General features: G+C 43.7%; 2 protein-coding genes across 5 annotated transcripts in view; one reads left to right on the forward strand and one right to left on the reverse strand.

The window, feature by feature from the left end:
- LOC141107941 (THAP domain-containing protein 5-like) overlaps positions 1–8597 on the reverse strand; it is a gene marked incomplete in the record, with an annotated part of 9466 nt that extends 869 nt beyond the window's left edge. The window contains 3 exon segments of the mRNA XM_073599027.1: positions 3841–4833; positions 7187–7376; positions 8380–8597. Coding sequence (XP_073455128.1) covers positions 3841–4833; positions 7187–7376; positions 8380–8444 — 1248 coding nt within the window.
- FANCF (FA complementation group F) lies at positions 8041–22208 on the forward strand. Of its 4 annotated transcripts, none has more exons than XM_073599030.1 (3): positions 8087–8183; positions 17218–17401; positions 18546–22208. In XM_073599030.1, the coding sequence occupies exon 3, from the start codon at positions 18554–18556 to the stop codon at positions 19589–19591; it is 1038 nt and encodes a 345-aa protein (XP_073455131.1). In that variant the 5' UTR covers positions 8087–8183; positions 17218–17401; positions 18546–18553; the 3' UTR covers positions 19592–22208. The 4 variants fall into 4 exon arrangements, with proteins under 4 accessions (XP_073455129.1, XP_073455131.1, XP_073455130.1 ...); XM_073599029.1 differs by lacking the exon at positions 8087–8183 and adding an exon at positions 8356–8698; XM_073599028.1 differs by lacking the exon at positions 17218–17401 and having other exon boundaries at positions 8041–8183; positions 18546–22206.
- The last annotated feature ends 741 nt before the right edge of the window (positions 22209–22949 follow it).

A 22949-nucleotide genomic window follows, 5' to 3' on the forward strand; every position in this document is an offset into this window, starting at 1 on the left:
CTGCCTGGAAAGAGAAAAAAAAAAAAAAAAAAAAAGGGGATTAAAAATAAAAAAATTACCACCACCTACAAAAGTTTAAAGTGAAAAACAAAAAAAAAAACAAAAAACAAAAAACAATCTCCCCCCCCCCCCCCAAACAACTTTAAAACTTACCTCCTCGGTGCAGTGGATTTGCACAGGACAGCCCAGCCCCTACTTTTTTCAGGTCCCTCTTCACTGCTCCTGACACTTCCCTCCTGCCCCCCACAGCAAGCAGCTTGCTATGGGGGCACCGAGCCAAGCTGCAGCTCCATGTATGCATTCAGACATGGAGCTGCGATTCGGCCCTGCCCCCTCTCTCTTGATTGGCTAAACTGACTGATTGACAGCAGCGGGAGCCAATGGCGCCGCTGCTGTGTCTCAATCAGAAGGGAGAGTCCCGGACAGCCGAGAGACTCCTGGATATCGCTGGATAGAGATGGGGCTCAGGTAATTATAAGGGGGCTGCTGCACACAGAAAGCTTTTTAGCCTAATGCATTAAGGTAAAAAAAAACAAAACCCCTTTCACACTGGGGCCACGGCAAAGCGCCGCTTATTTTAGCGGAGCTTTTACCAAAAATATAAAAAAAGGGGAAGGAGGTAAAAACCTCCTCTGTTGCTGTGTTTCCGAAGCATTTTTCAGGAGCTTCAGATGTGCTACCCATTCAATGCAATGGGCAGGGGTGTTTTGGGAGCAACGTGTGCAGCGCTCCCAAACCCGCCCCAAAAATGCTGCTCACAGGACTTTTCCGAACGTCCCGCAAGCACACCGCCCGGGTGTGAAAGCACCCATTGCAATGAATGGGAGGCAGTTTTTCAGGCACTATTTCTAGCGCTAAAAAACGCCTGAAAACTGCCTCAGTGTGAAAGGGGTCCAATACCCAAGCAAGGGGTTCAAGGATGCAGACATCAGTCCCTAAGCCTGCATTTCCAATCTAATCAGCTCTTTCTTATTTCAGTTCACTTTCAGAAGTAGATTTGTAAAGCTGGACATACATGGTTTGAATCTCAGCCCGTTCAGTAAGGACCACCCAAGATTCAAACCATGTATGGGCAGGTTTAATATATCCAAGTTAAAGCGATCAACTTGGGTACAACCAGCCTGTTGATTCTACATGCGATTATTGCTAGCGGCTTTAATAGCCCCTAGCAGTAAACACTGTTCTCCCGGTGGGGAGACAGACACTGGCTACCCCCCCCCCCCCCCCCCCCCCAAACATCAACTCTGACTGGTGGTTGCAGGAAAGAAAAAAACAAAACAGTCCTATGGCAGTGTTGACAGAGGGATTCCTCCCATCGAGCCATTATGTTCTCTCTCGGGGGGGTCTGTCTGTCCTGCATTTAGTTCAGGAAACAAAAAGTAGCAGCTAACAGTGGCAACCCCAAAGAACCACTAGAGAACAAACCAGCACTATACTGCCATTTAGCAATGCTGAAGTTTAGCTGTGTACTCCAGGCTCTTGCCATGAAGTTTTGTTAATCAATGGTATGTCTTCCCATGGAAGCCTTCCAGCAAAATGCTATCCATTTCCCTTCTTTTTTTGAATCTTTAAGAAAAGGTTTACTACAAGACAAAAATTATTCCCAGCCCTAGAGATAGGACAACAGATGCAAACTTTGGACTTAACCATCTGACGAGGGATGTGTAAATATGGTGAATCTATGCTCCAGTTAACTTGAGTGTATATGGGCTCATTCACACCCTTTGCAGTAACCTCAGTTTTTTCTGGCTAAAACACAGGTCACTGCTAGCGCACAAGGAAAGCAACTGTTTTCTAGGTACCCCCATTCACACAAAAAAAAAAAAAAAAAAAAAAAAAGAAGGGGAGGAAGCAGTGCCATCCGCATCGCTCCCTGCCACAGCTGGTGCTCAACTAGCCTGCACAGTAAATCAAGCCGTTTTACCAGGCAGACTAGTGTGAACATAGCCCAAGTCTCAGCCTGCACTTCCAAGTTCTGTAAACAAGCAACTCTACATCACATCTGGTCCATGGAACGCACGCCAGCTCCTCACAAGCAGCAGGGCAGTGGTTTCTACCCTTGTGGCTGTGTTGGTGCTGACTGAAGCATCTGGAAACGTAAGTGTAATTTTAAGGTCTTATTCAGTTTATTAAAACTACTACACTATATTATGTATCACCTTCTTTTGGGCTATTGATCTATCTGGCTGAGTGAGGATTACACCTGGAGTGCCTTTGTGCTTGGGAGCCATTACCCCATCAATTATATGACCATTTGGAGAGCGATCTGAGGGATTCCATCTAAAATATCCAACATTAAATATCTGGGGCATTATAAAAGGTTTATGGTTGGCGGCTACGCATTTTTTACTCACACTTTGGTGGAGCACACATACAGAATATGGAGTCACCAAGTACTTTAAAGCACAGTGATTGGATTTCTTGAAAGGACTTTTACATATATTTTTTGGATACGTTTGATTTTTCACTTTATTTGGACTTTTATTTAAAATTTGAGTCATAGTAGCGCCACACCTTTTTTCAGTTTGTTTAAAGTGGACATTTTCAATTAAAGGGGCAGCTGCTCATTCATTGTATTCAGTTACTAATACCACTTGATTTTGTTGGTGCCAGATTTATCACATATGTTTTCAATCACTTTGAATAGCATTAAACTACAATATGACTTGTGTAACAATTGTATATGCCAGTATTTATTTATTTTTTAATTGCCATTTTAACCACCACAAAATTAGAGTTATCCTTTAAATGCTCATTTTCTCCAGAGAAACATTAAACCCCCCCCTTCCTACCATAGCCAACATTGCTAAAAGTCATTCTCCATGTATTCCAATGGCCCTAGTTTACACCAGTGCAAACATGCTGTATTTTTTCTGTATGGATCACAGCAAAACATTCGGATTTGAAGAAAAAAAAAAAAAACCAAAAAAAAAAAAAAACCAAAAAAAAAAAAAAAAAAAGGGGAAGAAGTGCATGCAGAAACAGATGTGAAAATGTGTATATATATATATATATATATATATATATATATATATATATATATATATATATATATATATATATATATATATATATATATATATATATATATATATATATATATATATATACACACACACACACATACATACATACATACATACACACAGGGAGGGGAAATTATAAGGAATTTGTTAAAATATGGAAGCAATGGTTTGAGTAAGAGAGGAAGCTTTGTTGGGAGTGAAAGTTGTATATAAGGATATGTGGGAAAGGGGAGGGAGGGGATGATAAAAGAGAATATGGTTTGTTCTCTTGCCTCTTGATGTTCCCCCCCCCCCCCCCTTTCCCCTTTCTGTAGTTCTGTTTTTATATTTCACTTTGGGAAATGTACACTGACTAAATAATGTGATTTTTTTTTTTTTTTTAAGATTGGAAAATATTTATATTCTCTCAATAAAAAAGTATTTAAAAAAAATAAATAAAATAAATGGTTTCCTGATCACCGATTCCCACAGGCTTCTACCTTTTCGTCCAACAGCCACCTTAATTCACTGCCCAGATGGTCATAGCTCTTGGGTCATTGTGTACAATGCAGGACCAGCAGGGCAAAGGCCCATATCTGACGATGGAGGAGAGGGCTGGTTGCTGGTGAGTGGGGATTAAGGCACAAGCCAACCAAGCATTTAACCCATGCAGTGCAAACAGGACCACACTGAATGGGCGCATTCAAAAGCAGTCTGGAGTTGGGTTTTAAACAGAATGTTCCTAGCAGCATTTGGAGCATGAACATTACTAATGAATTATTACCATTGTGTATGGCCAAGTCCATCCTAAATGAAGCATTCATTTACTACTTACCAGTTCCAGGAAATTGAGCTGCTCTTCAGAAATTAGGTTTTCATTCTTCAGCTGTTCCACCACACCTTCCATGACCTCTAGCTTGGAGCAGTGCTTCTGATGTCGCTGTTGAAGAGCGCTGACTTTCTTCTGTAGATTCACCACCACTGACACCAGCTCACCAGTTGTCAATGTTTCAGAGAGTCCATCTGGCTCCTGAGTTGGGTTTAAGCAGATCTGCTTGGTTACATTAGAGGAGATTACTTCTTCACTGTGCTCCGATACAATGGGCACTGTGGAAGGTATGGGCCTGGTGATAGATGTAGATAAAACGGTTTCTGAAGATGGTGGCAGTGGGGGTAAAGGGCCTGTGGCAAGTGTAGGGCCAACTGTGGCTGTCTGCATAGTTTCCAGATAGGAAATTACATCCTCCGACGACATTGTTACTGGTTCTGGTGTCGGCAGTCCGGCTTCAAAAAATGGCTCTATAGAGAGGTTTTCAACGACTAGAGCCCCATTATTAGACACTTCAATAAAGGTGGGATCTTCTACTCCTACTGACTGTAAGACTTGACTGTTATAAAACTCTTGCTGTAATGTGGCAGAGGCAATGTGCTCCTCCGACAGAATTGTAATAGGTTCGATCAATGGCATTTCATGGGTTTGTTGCTGCTCAGTCACCTCAATAGGAAGAGCTACCGAAGAAAACCCTTGAGGAGGAGCAAATGCCAATGACAACCCATCAAATGACTCAACAAAATGAACCAGTGGTACCAAATTCACAGCACCCACCATTGTAGTGGGAATAGCCAGTGCATCAGGATCTGTGACCAACACCTCGGTTCCATTCATGGATATCTGACCAGCAGCAAAGTTGGGATCTAGGGTGAATGTCAATGTTTCCGCCAGCGGCTGAGTCTCATTGCCCAAATGAGAAATGGAAGACATGCAGAGCTCATTGCTTATACTCTGCACAGAGCTCAGTGTCCTGGTCTTTGCTGCATGTGCTTTGTTCTGAAAGACAGAAGGACATGTTAAAGTGACACTAAAGGTACGGGTTTTTTTTTTTTTTTACTTTAAAAACAACATGTCATACTTACCTCCACTGTGTATCTCATCTTGCACAGAGTGGCCCCGAACCTCGTCTTCTAGGGTCCCTCGGCAGCTCCTCCCCACATCAGATAACCCCCTGGGAGAAGCGCTCTCCCAGGGGGGTTACCTTGCGGGTGTGCTCCCGAATCTAGCATTCTGCAGTTTTTTATACTAGTAATGGCAGCAATTAGCGACTTATAACGGGATTGTGATGCTGCAGCAATCTCACACTGCCCGGGGGGGGGGGGGGGGGGGGGGGGGGGGGGGTTGAACTGCCACTGGCACCACCAGTGCCCATTATTACAGTAATCATAATATGCTGTACTAATGACACTGGGCGGTAAAGCTACAATGAGGCGGTCGCCAAGTGGTTAACTTACATAAGCAGTTGAATGCAGAGGGCTATCCAGATCATTCATCATTGTTGGGACCTGGGGATTAATTTGGGGAGGGAATATTTTATATATAGTGGCCACCAGTTTGGTCACCAACAAATCACTATAGCAGTGATCTGAAGCTGTAAAGAGGCTGGACAGGGCTGAAACAGTGCTCTCCAAGCCTCTGCACTGACTGAAATGCTGTGCCCTCACTACTCTCACATAGTAAACAGTTCACATTCTCTTTCACAAGGTGCTCCTAGGAGTAATATTGTAGAAGCATCATAAGCCCAGGAGCTGACAATTTCAGCTTAGTGCTTGATGTTGACGGTCACTGACAGCCAAAAGTTTCATTCTGAACCACAGTGATGTAGTGGATAGCACTTTCGCCAATCCCAACCACAACACTACCTGAACATGCTTGCATGCTCTTCCTGTGCTTACGTGGATTTCCTCCGGGTACTCTGGTTTCTTCCCTCTTCCCAAAGACATGTTGGTAGGTTATTCAGATCCTGTCTAAATTGGCCCTAGTGTATGTATGAATTGAGTTAGGGACCTTAGATTTTAAGCTCCTTGTGGGTAGGGACTGATGTGAACATAAAATGTATATGTAAAGCACTGCGCAAAATTGACAGCGCTATACAAGTACCTGAAACAAAATAAAACCCCCTCAAGGAGCTGCCAATTCCTGGCTCCATTTTAAAATGGTATCAGGAGGAGTAGCCACTCTCCCAGTGCGGTATAACCACTTGGCGACCAGGCCATAGTAAAATTACATCCTCACTTTGGGGGGGGGGGGGGGGGGGGGAATATCTGAATGATGCCTGTAGCTTGCATCATTCAGATATTCTTTTCAGCAGGCGATTCTGTGCATGATAAGAACGATCATAGCTGCACTTCCGCCGCTTGATCGTTCTTCCATCCGGTGCTTCTCTGGGCTCTCCCGTGCCATCGGGGACCCGGAGAAAGAATCGCCCGCTGCCGGATGACGAGCATAGAGATTTCCGGTGACCATCTCTATGACTGTCGGAGGCCCGAGTGTGATGTCATAACCCCGCATTGTAAACAAAACAAAGATCTTATGCTTTACAGCCTGGAGGAGAGATTATCAAAAAAAATTTAATGTAAAAAAAAAAAATAAAAAAAATTAAAATTTTTTTAAACGCCCCTTTCCCCGGTAACTCGCGCTCAGAAGCGAACACACACGTAAGCCCCGCCCACATATGTAAACGTTGTTCAAATCACACATGTGAGGTATCGCCACATGCGTTAGAGTGAGAGCAATAATTCTAGTCCTCCTCTGTAACTCTAAACTGGTAACCTGTAAAAATTTTCAAAGCGTCGCCTATGGAGATTTTTTAAGTACCGAAGTTTGGCGCCATTCCATGAGTGCGCACAATTTTAAAGCGTGACATGTTAGGTATCTATTTACTTGGTGTAACTTCATCTTTCACATTATGCAAAAACATTGGGCTAACTTTACTGTGTTGTTAAGCACAAAACTGTTTTTTTTTTTTTTTTCCAAAAAAATGCATTTGAAAAATTGCTGCGCAAATACCGTGCGAGATAAATCATTGCAATGACCGCCATTGTATTCTCTAGGGTTTTTGCTAAACATATATAATGTTTGGGGATTCTATGTCATTTTCTAGCAAAAAAAAATACGATTTTTACATGTAGGAGAGAAATGTCAGAATTGGCCGGGTAGGCAAGTGGTTAAAATGGCACTGCATAATCAAGTGGTAAAAAAAAAAAAATATAATAATCACACCTAGTCTCATGCATCATCATGTAAATGAGCAACTTCAGTTTTCAGATCTTCATAGATCTGAACAAAGGGTACATTATAAGTATAAGTATATGTATCACTGCTTCAGGCATGGAAATACAATACATACTGAAACTCCACCAGATGAGAAGATTGTTGGAACTGCATCATGTTTCAGGTAGCGAACTCCCCATCTGACTTGGAAACAAGATGGTTTGAAGTGTTTGCTGCAAAGATACTGATTCTTGGATGGAAAGAAATTCTCCACATTCATGTTGGCTAGCCATTGCTTGAGGCGCACTTTGTCATGCAAAGGAAACCTACAAAAAAGGGAGAAAGACAGAGTGTTTACATGACACACATTTACAGTCTATTCAATAATAACACCCCATTTGTGTGGATGGTGGAATCTTTTTTGCTCAGCACCAAAAACACATGGAAAGTAGGCTATATGGGTTCCAATGGCATAGTTCACACCAGTGCAGTCAGTACCAGGAGGAAAAAAAAAAAAAAAAAAAAAAAAAAAAAAAAAAAAAAAAAAGGAGGAAGTGTATCACAGGCTGCATTTTTCCTGCACTGGAACATATCAAAAACACACCAGACCCCGGTACAATGGGGGGAGGCGCATCTGGAATATATCAAGATAATGCATTAAATACATGCATCCGGAACTGATCTGGAGAGCGTTTTGTGGTATAAACAAGCTGTAAAGCTGCATTAAAAATGTAATCTGCATTCCTGAAAAGCACAAACCACATTTGTGAGCACACCTGTGTGAGCCCCCGTGCCTTTTTTTAGCTCCATATCGATTTTTCCCCAGGTGACCCGGGATGAAAACACGTTATGCGTTGCGTTAAACTTTTTAAAAAGGTGCTAAAAACAAAATCTGAATTCTCAGAAACCACACAGGTGTGAACTGTGCCTCAGAAGAAATCTAATGGTGACTCGGGTTCCAGTGACCAGTAATGAAGGGGATCCCCTCTGGAAGGATTGGTCTCCTCCCACTTCCGGTTATATCTCTGGGACCGGAAGTGAAGGGATATCCCCAACAGGACACAGGTGTTGCCTCCATTTTGGATCGGGATACACTTTAACCTGGGCGGTGTGATGAGGTATTCCCCTACGATGTAAGTTCAGCTCTTTAGGACTCTGGTCTCATTGAAATGAGTAAGCTGGCAATCCCTGTCCTCTATAGTACATTCCCCTCCCCCCTCAGCCATTTCCACCGGGAAACACAACACGTCCGCAATCAGGCTGCCCGGGGCAGAGTGACGCCGTACCACGTGACCGCCCGCTCCCCTCCGCGCTCCCGGTTCTACTCACTTATAATAACTTTCTCGCGCTCCCTCCGATCTCCTGCACTCCGAAGCCACGCAGCTCTTCGGCATCGTCTCCTCTTGCTGTGAAATATGACGTCTTCCGCTGCCCGTTGACGTCAACCTATCACGCCGGACTTGCGCGGCCGCACTAGCACGTTTTTCGCGGCCATTTTGAGTGAGGACAAGTGTCCTGGTGACTGGGCAACCTGTGGCGCGGAGCGTGGTGACGTCATTGGGAGGTGACGCTCACCCACCGGACATATTTGCTAAGGGCAAATAAAGATGGCTGGCTGGGCTTGGTGTGCAGGGTAAAGTTGGAGAAGGTGAGTATAGGAGGTGAGGGTAGAGCAATGTTTACCAACTGTTTTCCAGTCAGGGGAACCCTTAAAAGTATTTTCAGTCTTGAGGCACCCCAGTCCCCAAGGCTTGGTTCACATTACTGTGTGTTGCGGAACACAGGCAAAATTGCGCTTGTTCCTGACACACAGACGAACGTTCTGCTCTTTAGGGGTGCCATTAATTCTTAATGGTACCCCACACATTGGAAAACATGGGGTGCTTTTGGTGCAGTGCAATTTTTAAAAAAAAGATCGGGGCAGGGTTGCCACCTCATCCCTTTAAACCCGAACACATATAAATCACACAGGTTCTGAGCCTAATTAAATGCAGATAAGGCACCAAGTGAGTTTAATGACCACCTTTAATCAGCCACAGAACTTGTCAATATGTGTTCAGTTTTAAAGGGATGAGGTGGCAACCCTAGGTCGGGGACTTCTTTCCTTGCATTTTTGGGCAGGGAAACCCATTGAAATGAATGGTCTGCCCTACACCCAGCCACACAGATGTGAACCAAGGGCTTGTTCACATGTCAGCTTGGAGGGGCGGTAAAACCACATGGTTGAACTGTTTTTACCACCCCCAACTTCTCCCCCTTTAGCTGCAGAGGCAGCAGCTGGAGGTATACCAAGGGTGAATGGGGCTGCACTAGGGCTGGGAGATTTTCTTTAAAAAAAAAAATCTTCGATTCTCTTAAAAAAAACTCGATTCACGATTCGAATCAAGTTTTTTTTTTTTTTTTTTTTTTCTTGGAAACCACGCCGGTCCCGAGGCGCTGCGGGCATGAGCTTTTAGGCGAGGCCGTGGCTTCGGCCTAGTCCGCGGCGTCCGGCCTAGCGGACTAGGCCGAAGTCGTGGCCTCACTTAAAAACTCCTTGCCCGCAGCTCTTCAGGCCCGGCGCGGTGTCCGCGCTGGTCCGGAGGCGCTGCGGGCATGAGTTTTTAGGCGAGTCCGCGGCGTCCGGCCGTAGCCCCGGACTAGGCCGAAGCCGCGGCCTCGCCTAAAAACTCATGCCCGCAGCGCCTCGGGACCGGCGCGGTGAAAAAAAAAAAATCTAAAAAAATCGATTTGCTTAAATTTTGAATCGATTTGACCTCTCAACTTGATTCAAGATTTAAATCGATTTTTTTTCCCAGCCCTAGGCTGCACTGCAACCACCCTGCGACTGTGTGCATTGCACGGGTGTGGTGTGGTGATGTTGCATTAAAACAGGTGGTGAGGAGGCAACGTAATGCCTCTTTACCGCCTGTCAAATGCCCCTGAAAAGCGATCTGTGCATGGATTGCTTTTCAAAGGAGAAGCAGTCCTTACTGCTTTCACAAACAAGCCCTACAAAAGCAGTTCTGATGCTACAGGAATGGGGGTGGTGTCAGGATTAAAAGATACAGACACGTGCACACACACATACAGACACGTGCACACACACATACAGACACGTGCACACTCACATACAGACACGTGCAGTCGTGCACACTCACATACAGACACGTGCAGTCGTGCACACTCGCATACAGACACGTGCAGTCGTGCACACTCGCATACAGACACGTGCAGTCGTGCACACTCACATACAGACACGTGCACACTCACATACAGACACGTGCAGTCGTGCACACTCGCATACAGACACGTGCAGTCGTGCACACTCACATACAGACACGTGCACACTCACATACAGACACGTGCAGTCGTGCACACTCACATACAGACACACAGACACTTGTACACATACAGACATGTGTACAGACACATGCCCACACGCACATACATACGTAGAAAGACACATGTGCACACAGAGACATACAGACACATGCGCACAGACACATGTATAAAGCCCTTTTAAAACATATCTAGCACAGTACCTTTCCAGTTTCCTCATTCATCCGGGTTCTGTACTGTAGTGGGAAGCAGAGAGCACAGCACACTCCTCTGCACTTTACTTTTACTTTGCTGAGGTTGACAGAGCTTCTGGCAGTGCTGATGTACAGTTCAGAAGGAAATTGGGCTCATCTGACAGGCCTTCTCTCCCCTGGTCCCACGGCACACCGGTTGAGAAAGGCTGGGGTAGAGGGTAGAGTTCCCACAGAGTGTATTTACCAAACAGGCATGGCTCCCACCTGGACCTCATTGGAGCCAAGCCCCTCTGCCTCTTTACTCCTCACTTATTTCTCATTTAGGTCAGGGCTGGACAAATTTGCTTTGAATCTAGGAGCCAGCTAAAAAAGTTAGGAGCCAGTTTTTTGTTTTTTTTCTAACAAATCTTACTTCAAATTTCAGTAAAAAAACCCCAAAACATTAAAAGTAAATTTTAGGGGGCACAAAAACGCAATAAATTACCCAATCTTTTTGATAAAATATAAAATCCAAGGTTGCAACGAGTAAATAGATACCCGTGTCAAACCTTAAACACATCAGTACCCTATATTTTCCATGGGCAACACTTTAAAGGCCCCATATATGTCATCAGTTTAGCGTAATGCTAAAACCTTTAACAAACATATGGAATGTGTGTGGCGATATTTAACGTGTATCGCAATCAACGTTTTCAGGAGTAGGCACCCCATCGTCTGCGTTTGTTTGTACGTGTATATATATGGGGAGCCTCAATTTTTTTTGGGGGGGGGGGGGTTTATGTGCTTGAGTGTAACTTACATTTTTTTATAGAGGTGCACCGAATGGAAATTTTGGTGGCAAAACTGGAAATTCAGGATGCACTATAATTGTATTATATTCGACTTTTTAATTAATAAAATGAATTTAAATAAATATGGAAGTATTGTCGGCCATTATCAGCACCTTTAGCTCAATAAAAATGCATCCCTTTAAATTCTATGTATGTCTTCACACTGGTCCATTGCATTTCCGTTGTGATGTTAAAAATTTAGCTTGCTGCATTTTTTTTTTTATTAAATCTTTTTATTAAATTTCTTAACAAACAAAACAAAACACTACACTGCATTTTTGGTCAGTTAAAAAAACGGCACCTCCCCATTGAAATGCATTGAAAACGCAGCGAGAACGTATCAATGCACACGTGTTACGTTTTTGATGCATTTTTTGAGTCACAAGACCTATGAAAAGCAGACCATAAGCACAGTAAAATCGTGGTAAAATCTCATGCGTTTTTGACGCCATTATCGACACCCTTTTCTGTATCGGCAAAATGCTGAAAACATAATTTTCAGCCAATATGTTTTGACAGCTGAAATTTTGGTGCATCCCTAATTTTTAAAAAATAAAAATGTTAGTTTTTACTTTTTTTTTATCACATAAGGGACAAAACGCCCCCTAATGTAATTATTTTTTTGGTGACAGGTTCTCTTTAATGCATGTCTCCCCTGTACTCCACTGAATGTAATGTAAGGCACATCACACTGCATTACATTCTTTCCTGGCCTTGATGGCCAGGGAACCCAACTAGAAGGGGAGGAGAGTGGAGGTGTGTCCACTTCTCTCCCTCCCCTCTACCCGGCGGCGGGCCCACAGATGGGCAAGCGGAGCCTGGGATACATAGCAGGGGGGTGCGCGCACAGGGTGTGGGGAGCATTCAGGCGGCAGCCCAGGCCCTGGGTTTTGTCGAGCCCTGGTCTAATGTACAGACTGCTATAAAAATATTGAACTACTGAGAGCCCCATTACACCAGCTTCGGTGTGACTGCGATTGCTAGCCTTGGCCAATGTTGTCCCGATACAAGACACAGGAAAAGCTGACCAGAACAGTTCACCGCTGAAGAGAAGCACAGCATGCAATACGTTTATCAGTTCAGCGCAGTGCGACACAAATTAACGTATCACGCTGCGACCAATAGAATTTAACCAACTGCCATCCAGCCCAATTCTGAAATTTCTCACATATATGAAAATCTGCAATTTTTTTTTGCTAGAAAATTACTAAGAACCCCCAAATGTTATATATTTATTGAAAGCAGAGGCCTTGGAGAATAAAATGTTGGGTGTTGCAATTTTTTATGCCACACAATATTTATGCAGGTCATTTATTAAATGCAAATCTTATGGAAAAATGCACTTAAATTAATTTTGGTATTTTAACATGCTAATTTTAGCACGCAAACACAATATAACATCCAAATTCTTTGGCAAAATATAAAAGAATATAAAAGATGATGCTGCGCCGAGTAAATGGATACCAAACATGTCACGATTTAAAATTGCACACTCCCATGAAATGGGGAAAAACGTTGGTATCTAAAAATCTCTATAGGCGATGCTTTGAAAGCCTACAGGTTACCAGTTTAGAGTTAAAAGAGAAGTGTGGGATTCAAAAAAATAAACACATACTCACCTATGTAGATGCAGCATGGATTTGATGCTACATCTGTCTCCCGCCACCTCTACATGGATAACTGCGTGATCAAACACCACTTATTGCTCAGTTCCCCCCCCCCCCCCCACTCTGAGCAGAGAGTGGTGACTGCCAATGACTGCCTCTCTGCTCTGCCCCTCTAATGCTCACTAGAACACTTGGTTGGGGATTGGGCAAGAGCAGCTGGCTCAGGCTCTCAGAGGCATGTTGAGAGCCTGAGCCAGCTGCCAGTCAGACACCTGGACAGATCCCAACATTATTGTCAGGATCCTTTCAGAGCCTGGAGGGATTCTGTGATGTCGGCTGACAGCAGGGAAAAGACTGCTGTTGCCTGAATCTGGGCCACTGGAGTGCAGAACTAAGTGCATTCCTTTGATATACAGGAGACATATGACCAAAAGAGTCTTGGCTGTACTTCTCCTTTTAAACATAAGCTCTGGCACTAGAATTAATGCTCTCACTCCAACACACGCAGTGAAACCTCACATGTGTGGTGCAATCGGGACCTACGTGCGTGTTTGTATTTGTGCATTCACATGGGGGGGATGGGGGCACTTTAATTTTTTTTTTTTTAAGTATTTTATTTATTTAATTTTGTGTTTACACATTTTTTTTTTTTCATTCAACTTTTGCTATCACAGGAGATGAACAGAATCCCTTGTGATAGCTTGGGCAGTAACTGGTACTCTTTATGGAGAGATCAGAGGCCTATTAGACCTCTGTTCACTTCTTTGCCCTCCAAGGCAGCGGATTAGAGCTCTGTTTGATTGGCTGCTTCCCCGACTGACACCGGCATAGCACTGAAACCAGAAATTACAAAATCCTCATCGCTTCTGGCTTCATTTTTCACAGAGGGAGACACAGATGACCTGACTGCTTGCAGCGGTCCCAGGCTCCCTGGTGGCGGGAACAGAGGTACCCTTCCAAGCCCTGTAAAAGTGATCGCGCAGCCGAAATTAATTACATCAGAATCCTGGCTGCAGTATCCTGGTATAACAGCTGCCTATTCAGGACATTTATATACGTACGCTGGGCAGGAAGCGGTTCATGAAATCTCACCTTGAGGTTTGCTGTCGGGTAAGTTCATAGAAAGACTAAAAATAAAGGTAAAGAGCAAAGGGAGGGTAAAAGTATCCCAACGCTTGTGGCAATCGCAGCACAACACAGTGTGCATGTTTGGGTGCCATTATCTTTCAATGGCATCCAAATGCGATGGACCTCTGCTGCTGCGATCTCATGCTACAGGATTGTGCTGCAATCGTGGCAAACCACACCTTTTACAATCGCATGAAGCTTCTTGCTCCTGCTACTTTTTGGGTGACAAACGCGCATAGCGGAATCACATTCAAATGACTAGGCTACCCTTTGTGACATGCACAATCACCTGTCAAAAAAACACGCAGCGGGAACGCTTGTTCCAGCTATGCAAAATCGTGAATGCAACATTAAGCTGAACTTCAGTAATGTGACAAAAATAGCACTTGCAATGATAATACTTACCTTACTTCTGGCTCTGGCAAGCTGCCTTGACTCTGTGGGGAACCAGTTGCACAGATCATCTGTAAGCTGCATTAGGCAGTGTTTGCATGCTTGCCCCCAAGATGTGCAATCTAGGGTAATAGCTCTGTATTGTACACAATGACACAAAGGCTCCACCCATTGACCAGAGAGTGGGAAAGCACTGAATCCGGTTGGAATGACGAGTTAGGTAAATAATCTTGCCAGTTGAGCTCCCCCTAGAATAAATGAGCAGTTAACTCCTGCAGTGCGGAGAGGGGTGCCCCTTCCCTCGCTACTGTCCCGGCCTGGCTCGCCCACTGCAAGAGTTCTTTTTATCACATTCCCTGAGATCAGCTTCACAGAAGGATTCAAGCTATGGCGATTTTGTAACTATGCATGTGACATACCTGTGGGATCCCTGTGGAAGCTGGAAGTAGACACTACTACTCCAATAGTCTCCACTAATTTCTTGGCTTCATATCGACTGGCTGCCCTGCTGCTTACTGAACACAGGAAGTGGCTTAATTGGCATGGGAGCCATTCAGAGAACACCTTGCACTTTCTCAATTTTGATGTGACCACCCCAATGTCTCCACCTCATCCAATCAGAGAACTCTTTGCATTCTGTGCCCAGTGGGCGACCTCCAGTGTTCACAGTGCAGTAGGAAAGCCACCCAGCACAAAACCCCGAAGCTAGTGGAGATCACTGTAGTGATTTCCAGATTTCACTGGGTTCAGCCAGGTCTACGCAAATGACGTGCACAAGATGGTGGCCAGAACTTTAATATTGAAAAAAGAGTAAATGGAGACAACAAAGAAAAAAGCCCAATTTGTGCAGCAGAGGGGTGGATGGGAGGCAACGTGTCATGGAGGGGGAAGATCCACTTTAAAGTGAGAACCTTGTTTTGTCTATTTGGGCCAAGGCAAAAGATTCACATGACGCTCCTTGCAGCAACTTGTTATTGCATTCTCTTTGCTCCATCACTACTCCATGTGGTGCCAGGACAAGGAGAAGAATCTCTGTGTATCATCCAAGTCAATCCTACTTTGAGCTTACACAAGGCCGAGGACTCTCTTCCCAATCCAGTGTGATTGCACTGCTTCCTGTGCAGCCAGTTGCCAAGCACCTGTGCTGTTAAAAGCAATAAAAAACTCAAATCTAGAGTTCCATTTCATTAGTTCAAACAAGTCCTGCATTCCAGAGCTTTTAAAAGACTTAAAATACTGAAGTCTTAAGAAAAAAACAAATACTTGAGTATTTTAGCCCTTAGACAGCTTCCCCCCCCCCTACAATCTCATAAATAAATATTTTCCAAGAAGTGGCTGGCATTATTTTTCTAGGTCATAGTTTTGGCATGTTATGTGACTATTTTACGTCCAAGTAATTTTTTTTGATCCTTCTGTAAAATACAACCGTACTTTGATATATAGCAATGCTAATCCAACAACCCCACCCCTGTAACTGCCTACTCACCTTAGTTCCAGAGTCACAGTCTGTTTACATTCTGTCTGATAAAAAATCTGTTCAGAACTTGTTGCCGCATGTACTGTGTCCTAATAGGCTTGAATGGCTTGTATACTGAGACTCGAGACTCCTGTTAGGGCACAGGGTATTGATGCTGGCAGACAAGCTCTTAGCATGGTACAAGAGGATGGAGGCACAGACCGTGTGCTTCATTTAAAGTCCCAAACTCCCCCCGTATTATTCTATAACTCTTAGCGTGGAACCTCCTACTATACATAAGACTCTGTTTCTGTCAGTGAATGATGTATGGGTGGCTGCACCTTGGCAGCGGCAGCCCTGATGCATAAGGACATGGCCTGTGTTGGCTATGCAGAAATATGATCCTTCCTAATATGCATTGTTTCAGTTCCTTGACTCAGAATTCATTTTTTTTTTTTTTTTTTTTTTGTAGGAATGGTTTACTTTAAAGGATAAGTCCAGCCTAACACCTCTACATATACAGACATCCACAATCTAACACTATAATGTGGAGAACAGCGGCACTCATCTGAGTGCGCTATATTATAATGATTAATGATGAATTTATTAAGATTTAAAATAAGAATTAACTCACAGGGTAAGGGTTAAAATTATTAGTCACAAGGGGAGGCTCGCTGTGTAGTCCTGATCCAGATAGGTTTCCAAGGCTCCAAGTCAAGCTGACAGTCGTCTCCCCATCGGCTGTGACATCACTGGATGTGGGGCACAGGTGTGGCAGGCGCGCGTTCGGAGCATGTGTGCTCCTTCAGGCTGTGATCCTAACTTGTTCCTAACCCATTCAAGCCTGAACTGAACTTTCCAGGGTCCAAGCTACCCCCAACTACTGGATTTTATTATCATAATCACCTTTACCTATAGTTTTGTTTCCCTCCCATCCTTCTCTCTCCAAGCACCACTATACTCCCCCTCCCTCTCTTCTCACAATATAACACTAACCTATCTAGCTCTCTAAAGAAGAAATTTATTTATTTATTTCAGGTACTTATATAGCGCCGTCAATTTACGCAGCGCTTTACATACATTGTACATTCACATCAGTCCCTACCCTCAAGGAGCTTACAATCTAAGGTCCCTAACTCACATTCATACATACTAGGGACAATTGAGACAGGATCCAATTAACCTACCATCATGTCTTTGAAGTCGGTGTACGTACTTTTTTTTTAAAACCGCTCCAGTCCGGTCTCTAGCAGTGGAAGGTCTGCCGAAGACACAGCCGACAACAGCTGTGAAATGAATGGGAAGTGACGTCACCAATAGACTTACTATGGGGATTTCGTTGTCGTCTGTGTCCTCCTGCATTTGCCTCTACAGCAAAGCCGCAGCTCAGCGTGGGATCGGGTCAGATCGGCTTCAAAAAAGGTATGTATACTGATTTCTTCTATACAGGGCTAAATAGGTCAGTGTTAGATCGTGGATATCTGTAGATATAGAGATTTAATGTTAAGGTGGGCTTATCCTTTAAGGATTTTTTTTTTTTTTTTTTTAGTGAATGTATAACTGCATTAATCTGAGCATTTTTATCTGTTTGGGATTCAGCTTTAAATTCACCCTGTGCTTTGCTCCTGTACTGCAAGTTTTAAAGTTTCATTCAACTGCTGAAGAACAAACAAAATTCTTAGCGCTACCCTTCTCTGTGGGAATGCGAATAGTTCAAAGGTATTGACCATAAACTATTATGATGTACTGTTCATAAAAAGGTCCAGGCAATTAGCCTGGAAGGGTTAAAAACAGGTGACTAACTCTAAGAGAGATGCAAGGCTGCTTGGGTCCAAAAGGGCTGGGAAACCCAGGCTGCAAAAGAGGGAGAGGGGAGAAAAGCACCAAGCAAACACTTGGTGTAGTTCAGTTTTAATATTAAATAAATGAAATGTATAAAAAAGTGCCACCAATAAAGGTGTAAACGGTGCAAGTGTGAAGGCTTAGTGCAGGAGCGTCCTGCCCGCGGAGGGGCAGTTAGCCAATGCTGCTGTGGCAGCTCCAGTAGAGGACAATGTAAGAGAATGCTGGGGAGTGAGCTATCAAAGCCGGGAGCACTGTCTGTCAACCTGGAGAGGAATAGCCAATCGGGGCGCGTTTCAGAGGCAAGCCACACCTCCTTATTTGGATGCCCCTCCACAGGCAGGACGCTGCTGCACTAAGCCTTCTTCGGTTTTCACACTTGCTCTGTTTACACCTTTGTGAGTGATAATTTTTTATACATTTCATTTATTGAATAATTAAAACTGTACTACACCAAGAGTGAATAGCCACCGAGCACCATCTGGTCATGTGGGAGAAATGGTAGTGAACTGCATGCTTCCCATATCCAGTAGTATTTGGTATTTCTCTTTGCTTTCGGCAGCCAAATGGGGCAGCAGTAGAGCAAAGAAAAAGTGAATATGTACAGCAGAGGAGGGTGGCAGCTATGTAAGCCTGTTTCTTTGCACGAGGAAAACCTAAGTTCACTTTCATTATGATCCTATGCCAGATTCTTTATGTTGCTGATATCTCTCTTTTGCTTTAGGCAACACAATGGCGGGAAAGCTGAAGAGCATGCTGGATAACTTAGATCATTTTGTGGACATGCTTGCGTTGTCTTCTACTGTTGATGTAAAAGACTGGGATGTCTTACTTGTTCAACGAGCACTCGAGTGGGGAAGTTATTTTCAGCAAGTTTACCATCGCTTTAAGGATAACAACCCTATCAGAAATGTCATTGAAGAACATCTTGCAGCAAAGAATGAAGAGCTCTGTGTTAACTTTAAAAATTACAAAGACATAACTTTTAGAGATCTTGCAAAGGGCAAGGCTATTTTTTGCATGACGCTTCTTCACAACAGTGCAGTTAGTACTCTCATCTTCAAGCAATTGGTTGAGCGTCTACAAGATTCTGACTCCGAGAAGGTTGATTCTCTTTCTTTAAATCACACACTATCTCAGAAAATTGCTTCTGAACTTTTCCTATCACTCCCTTTTGCTTGTGAAAGATCACAGAAGCCTTTGGAGGACCCTGTGTTAGTTACACACGCAGACATCCTTGGAAGGAGCCTCCAAAGAAGACTGAAGAAATTGGAAGATGACCAGAAATCATCTGCAGTGTCAGATGTCCTAGGCAAGCTTCCCCAACCCCTTGTGTACCACCTGATAGCAGCTGTGTTATCTAATGACATTGCAAGTGCTAACCATCAGGACCAATTGCATGACCTAATTCTAGATTGGCTGCTGACAAATGATGCTGCATGGACAGGATTCTATAGTAATGTAAACCAAAAGGTCTTGGCCATATTGAGTTCTAGGTTTTTTAAGTTTAGGCAGACCTATCTAGATTACCTATTTAAACTGGGATATGGGATGGAGCAAGACATTACTTTGGGAATGTGGGCTAGAAACACTCCTAAATTGTCTTTCCATGAGTTTATTGAACATTTTAGATGCCTCTTAAGTGGACCTCAGGACCTTAAAGAATGTGCGTTAACAAGACTTCAGACATTGAAACAGCAAGATGGGGACTACGAAGTATCTGGAATCAGTATATGGACTGATATATTAAATGAATTAAACAAATCCTAACACTTTTATATAATGCTCTTTATGTTTTTACTATCCTTTTGTAAGTTAATGAAAATTATGTTTATATTATGGCTCATCTGCACTGAGTTTTTCTTTTTAGCTAAAGGTCAGGCTTTGTTCTGCAAGGGTATATGCCTAATAGTTGTTCTTTAAAGTGGTTGTAAACCCTTACATATACCCAGTACAGTGACTGGCCTCAGGTGAAACTCAGAGATAAAACAAATTCTCCTACATATGTTGTACTTGTTTATCTCCTCTCTGCATCTGTGCAAAGTGCTGAATTTGTAAAGCTTGTCTAAAGCTGGGTTCACACCTATGCGAATTGGATGCAGGGAAATTCGCATGGTAGGAGATTGTGACCATCTCTCTATGGAGCCGGTTCACATATCTCCACAGTGGCTCCTGTGCGAATTTGCACAGGGGTCCTATGTGTCTTTTGGTCCATTTCAGGTCCAAATTCAGGCTGAAACTGTGAGCCCTATTGTGAGCCACATATGGCAATAGTGTGAACCCAACCTGAGAGTTCAGAAAAAGGAAGGAGAGCTGAAGCCACACTCTGTAGAGCTCAGTGAGGAGAGCTGTTTGGAGGGAAGACAGAGACACACACACACACACACACACACACACACACACACCTACCAGGAACAGCGCTGAGGCTGTCAATCTGCTGGAGATCCCCCTCCTGTCACCATTTTTCTCTTGGTGTCAGGAAAACTTGTCAGAAGTGACTCATGCAGATAGCAGGGGAATGAAGCAGCAGACAGAAATGACACTTAAGCCTCGTGCACACTATCGGATTTTCGGCAGACACAGCGCCAGACTTTTGTCCGAAGGGCGTGTGCTATGAACTTGTCTTGCATACAAACGGTACACAATTGTCGTCCAACAAACGCAAGCGTAGTGACGTACTACGTGGAATTTCAGCTCTTGAGCGCCACCACCCAACATTGGTTGGCGTAAAGTTGGACAACAATTGTCTGATGGAGCGTACTAACAGTCGGATTTTAGGCAGTCTGTCATCACACAATTCCCTGCCCAAAATCTGATCGTGTGTACGAGGCTTTAGGGGGAGATTTACTAAAACTGGAGCACTCAGAATCTGGTGCAGCTGTACATGGTAGCTAATCAGCTTCTAACTTCAGCTTGTTCAGTTAAGCTTTGACAATAAACCCAGGTTCACACTGGGGGCCGGTTTGAAATTGTGCGAGTTCAAACTGGCATTCCAGTCCGACTTCGGGGGCGATTTGACAGACATCTGTACGGGTTCATGCACAGATGTCTATTCAAATCGCCCCCGAAGTCACCAAAAGTAGTGCAGGGACTATGTTTGGAAATCTGTGCGGTGCCGCAAAGTCGGCCTTGCACCGATTCGGATGGTGCTGTTGCAGGCAATAGGCTCTGATTTGACATATCAAATTGTTGGTTGGTTTCTATGCAGAGCTGCATCAAATTATGCACTCTCCAGCTTCAGTAAATTACCCCCACAGTGTGCTCTTAATTGAGACAAGTACACATTATAGAGGGATACGCTTTGTTCATGTTTAAGGTTTACAACCACTTTAACCTCTTCCCGCCCAGCCTATAGCATATTGACGACCGGGAAGTGGTTCAGTTATCCTGATTGGGCGTCATATGACATCCAGCAGGATAACAAGCCAGCGCGAGACCTGCAGGGGCCCGGTGATTGGTGGTGCGTCAGTCTGACACACCGCATCTCTGATCCTGGTAAAGAGCCTCTGACATAGGCTCTTTACCACGTGATCAGCTGTGTCCAATGACAGCTGATCACGGTGTAAATAGGAAGAGCCGTTTACTGGCTTTTCCTCCACTCGCACTGCCAGACGCGAGTAGATGAGAGACAATCGGCGACTCTCCTGACAGGAGGGGTCTCCGCTGATTATCAGTGCAGCCCCCCCGAGGATGCCTACCCAGGACCACCAGGTATGCCAATCAATGCCCAATAGGGATGGCACTCAGTGCTGCCTAACCATGCCATCTATCAGTGCTGCCTATGAGTACCCATCAGTGCTGCATAAAAGTGCCTCATCATCAGTGCCAATCAGTACTGCCTCATCAGTGCCCGTCTGTGCAGCCTCATCATTGCCTATCAGTGAAGGAGAAAGCTTACTTATTTAAAAAGTTTTGTAACAGAAACAAATAAACCTTTTTTTTTTTCAAAATGTTCTGACTTTTTTATTTTTAGCGCAAAAAATAAAAACCCCAGAGGTGATCAAATACCACCAAAAGAAAGCTCTATTTGTGGGAAAAAAAAATATAAAAAGCTGAAAATTGGACTGGGCAGAAAGGGGAGAAAGTGCCCAGTTTTGAAGTGGTTAAAGGATTAGTCTACTCTAAAGTGAAAGTTTTAGCTATTGGTTGATCCTGCTGGGCTTAAGGCTCCTACACACTATAAGAAAATCAGGCGAACATTTTCGCTCGAAAACCTTTCGTATGATTTTTGTATAGTGTGTCCACAGCTTTCAACAGCCGATTACAAATTTTTGTACAAAAATTCCCGAAGGAACAAACTCCAAGATATTTCTCGTACGGGAACAGAACAAACGATTTTCATTTAATGTGTTGTACAAGAAAAATCAGAAAAGAAAGACTGCGCATGATCAGAAACAATAAACAACAAAAAAAGCCTTTGTCAAACGAGAATATTCGTAAGAATTTTCTTTCATCGGTTCCGATTTGCTGTGAAACATCGAGAAAAATCGGATGAACGTTCATCCGATTTTCCTATAGTGTATGTTCTACTTTAGTCTGGCCTTGACATTTTTATGTCTTGCATGCTCCAGCAGTGAAATCATCCTGGCATATTTTCCTGTTCAGATGAGCATTTTGGCTGTTTCTGCCTACTATGGATACAGCACCATGGCAGAAAAGTGTCTCAAGAAATTACTTTAAATTGTTGACAAATATAAAAAAAAATAATCCTTAGCGGTATGCAATATATGTTCAAGCTTTCTATTTAAAAAAACCATGGGCTGCATGCTTGTAGTATCACTTTCTTCAGCAAGCTTTATTGTATAAACAGTACATATTGCATGCCTCCACCTAAAGGACCTTCCTTTAACATGTTTCACCCTTTTGGGCTTAGTCGTCGAGAAGCCTGGAGGGTGAAACTGCTTTACTATTCCTGATGCACACAGCTGCTTCCACTGGCTAGCAGACTTCTTATGCCTTGTACACACGGTCGGATTTTCCAACGGAAAATGTGTGATAGGACCTTGTTGTCGGAAATTCCGACCGTGTGGGGGCTCCATCACACATTTTCCATCGGAATTTCCGACGCACAAAGTTTGAGAGCTTGCTATCAAATTTTCCAACAACAAAATCCGTTTTCGGAAATTCC

This window comes from Aquarana catesbeiana, linkage group LG09 (assembly GCF_042186555.1).
Source record: "Aquarana catesbeiana isolate 2022-GZ linkage group LG09, ASM4218655v1, whole genome shotgun sequence".
Lineage (NCBI taxonomy): Eukaryota > Metazoa > Chordata > Amphibia > Anura > Ranidae > Aquarana > Aquarana catesbeiana.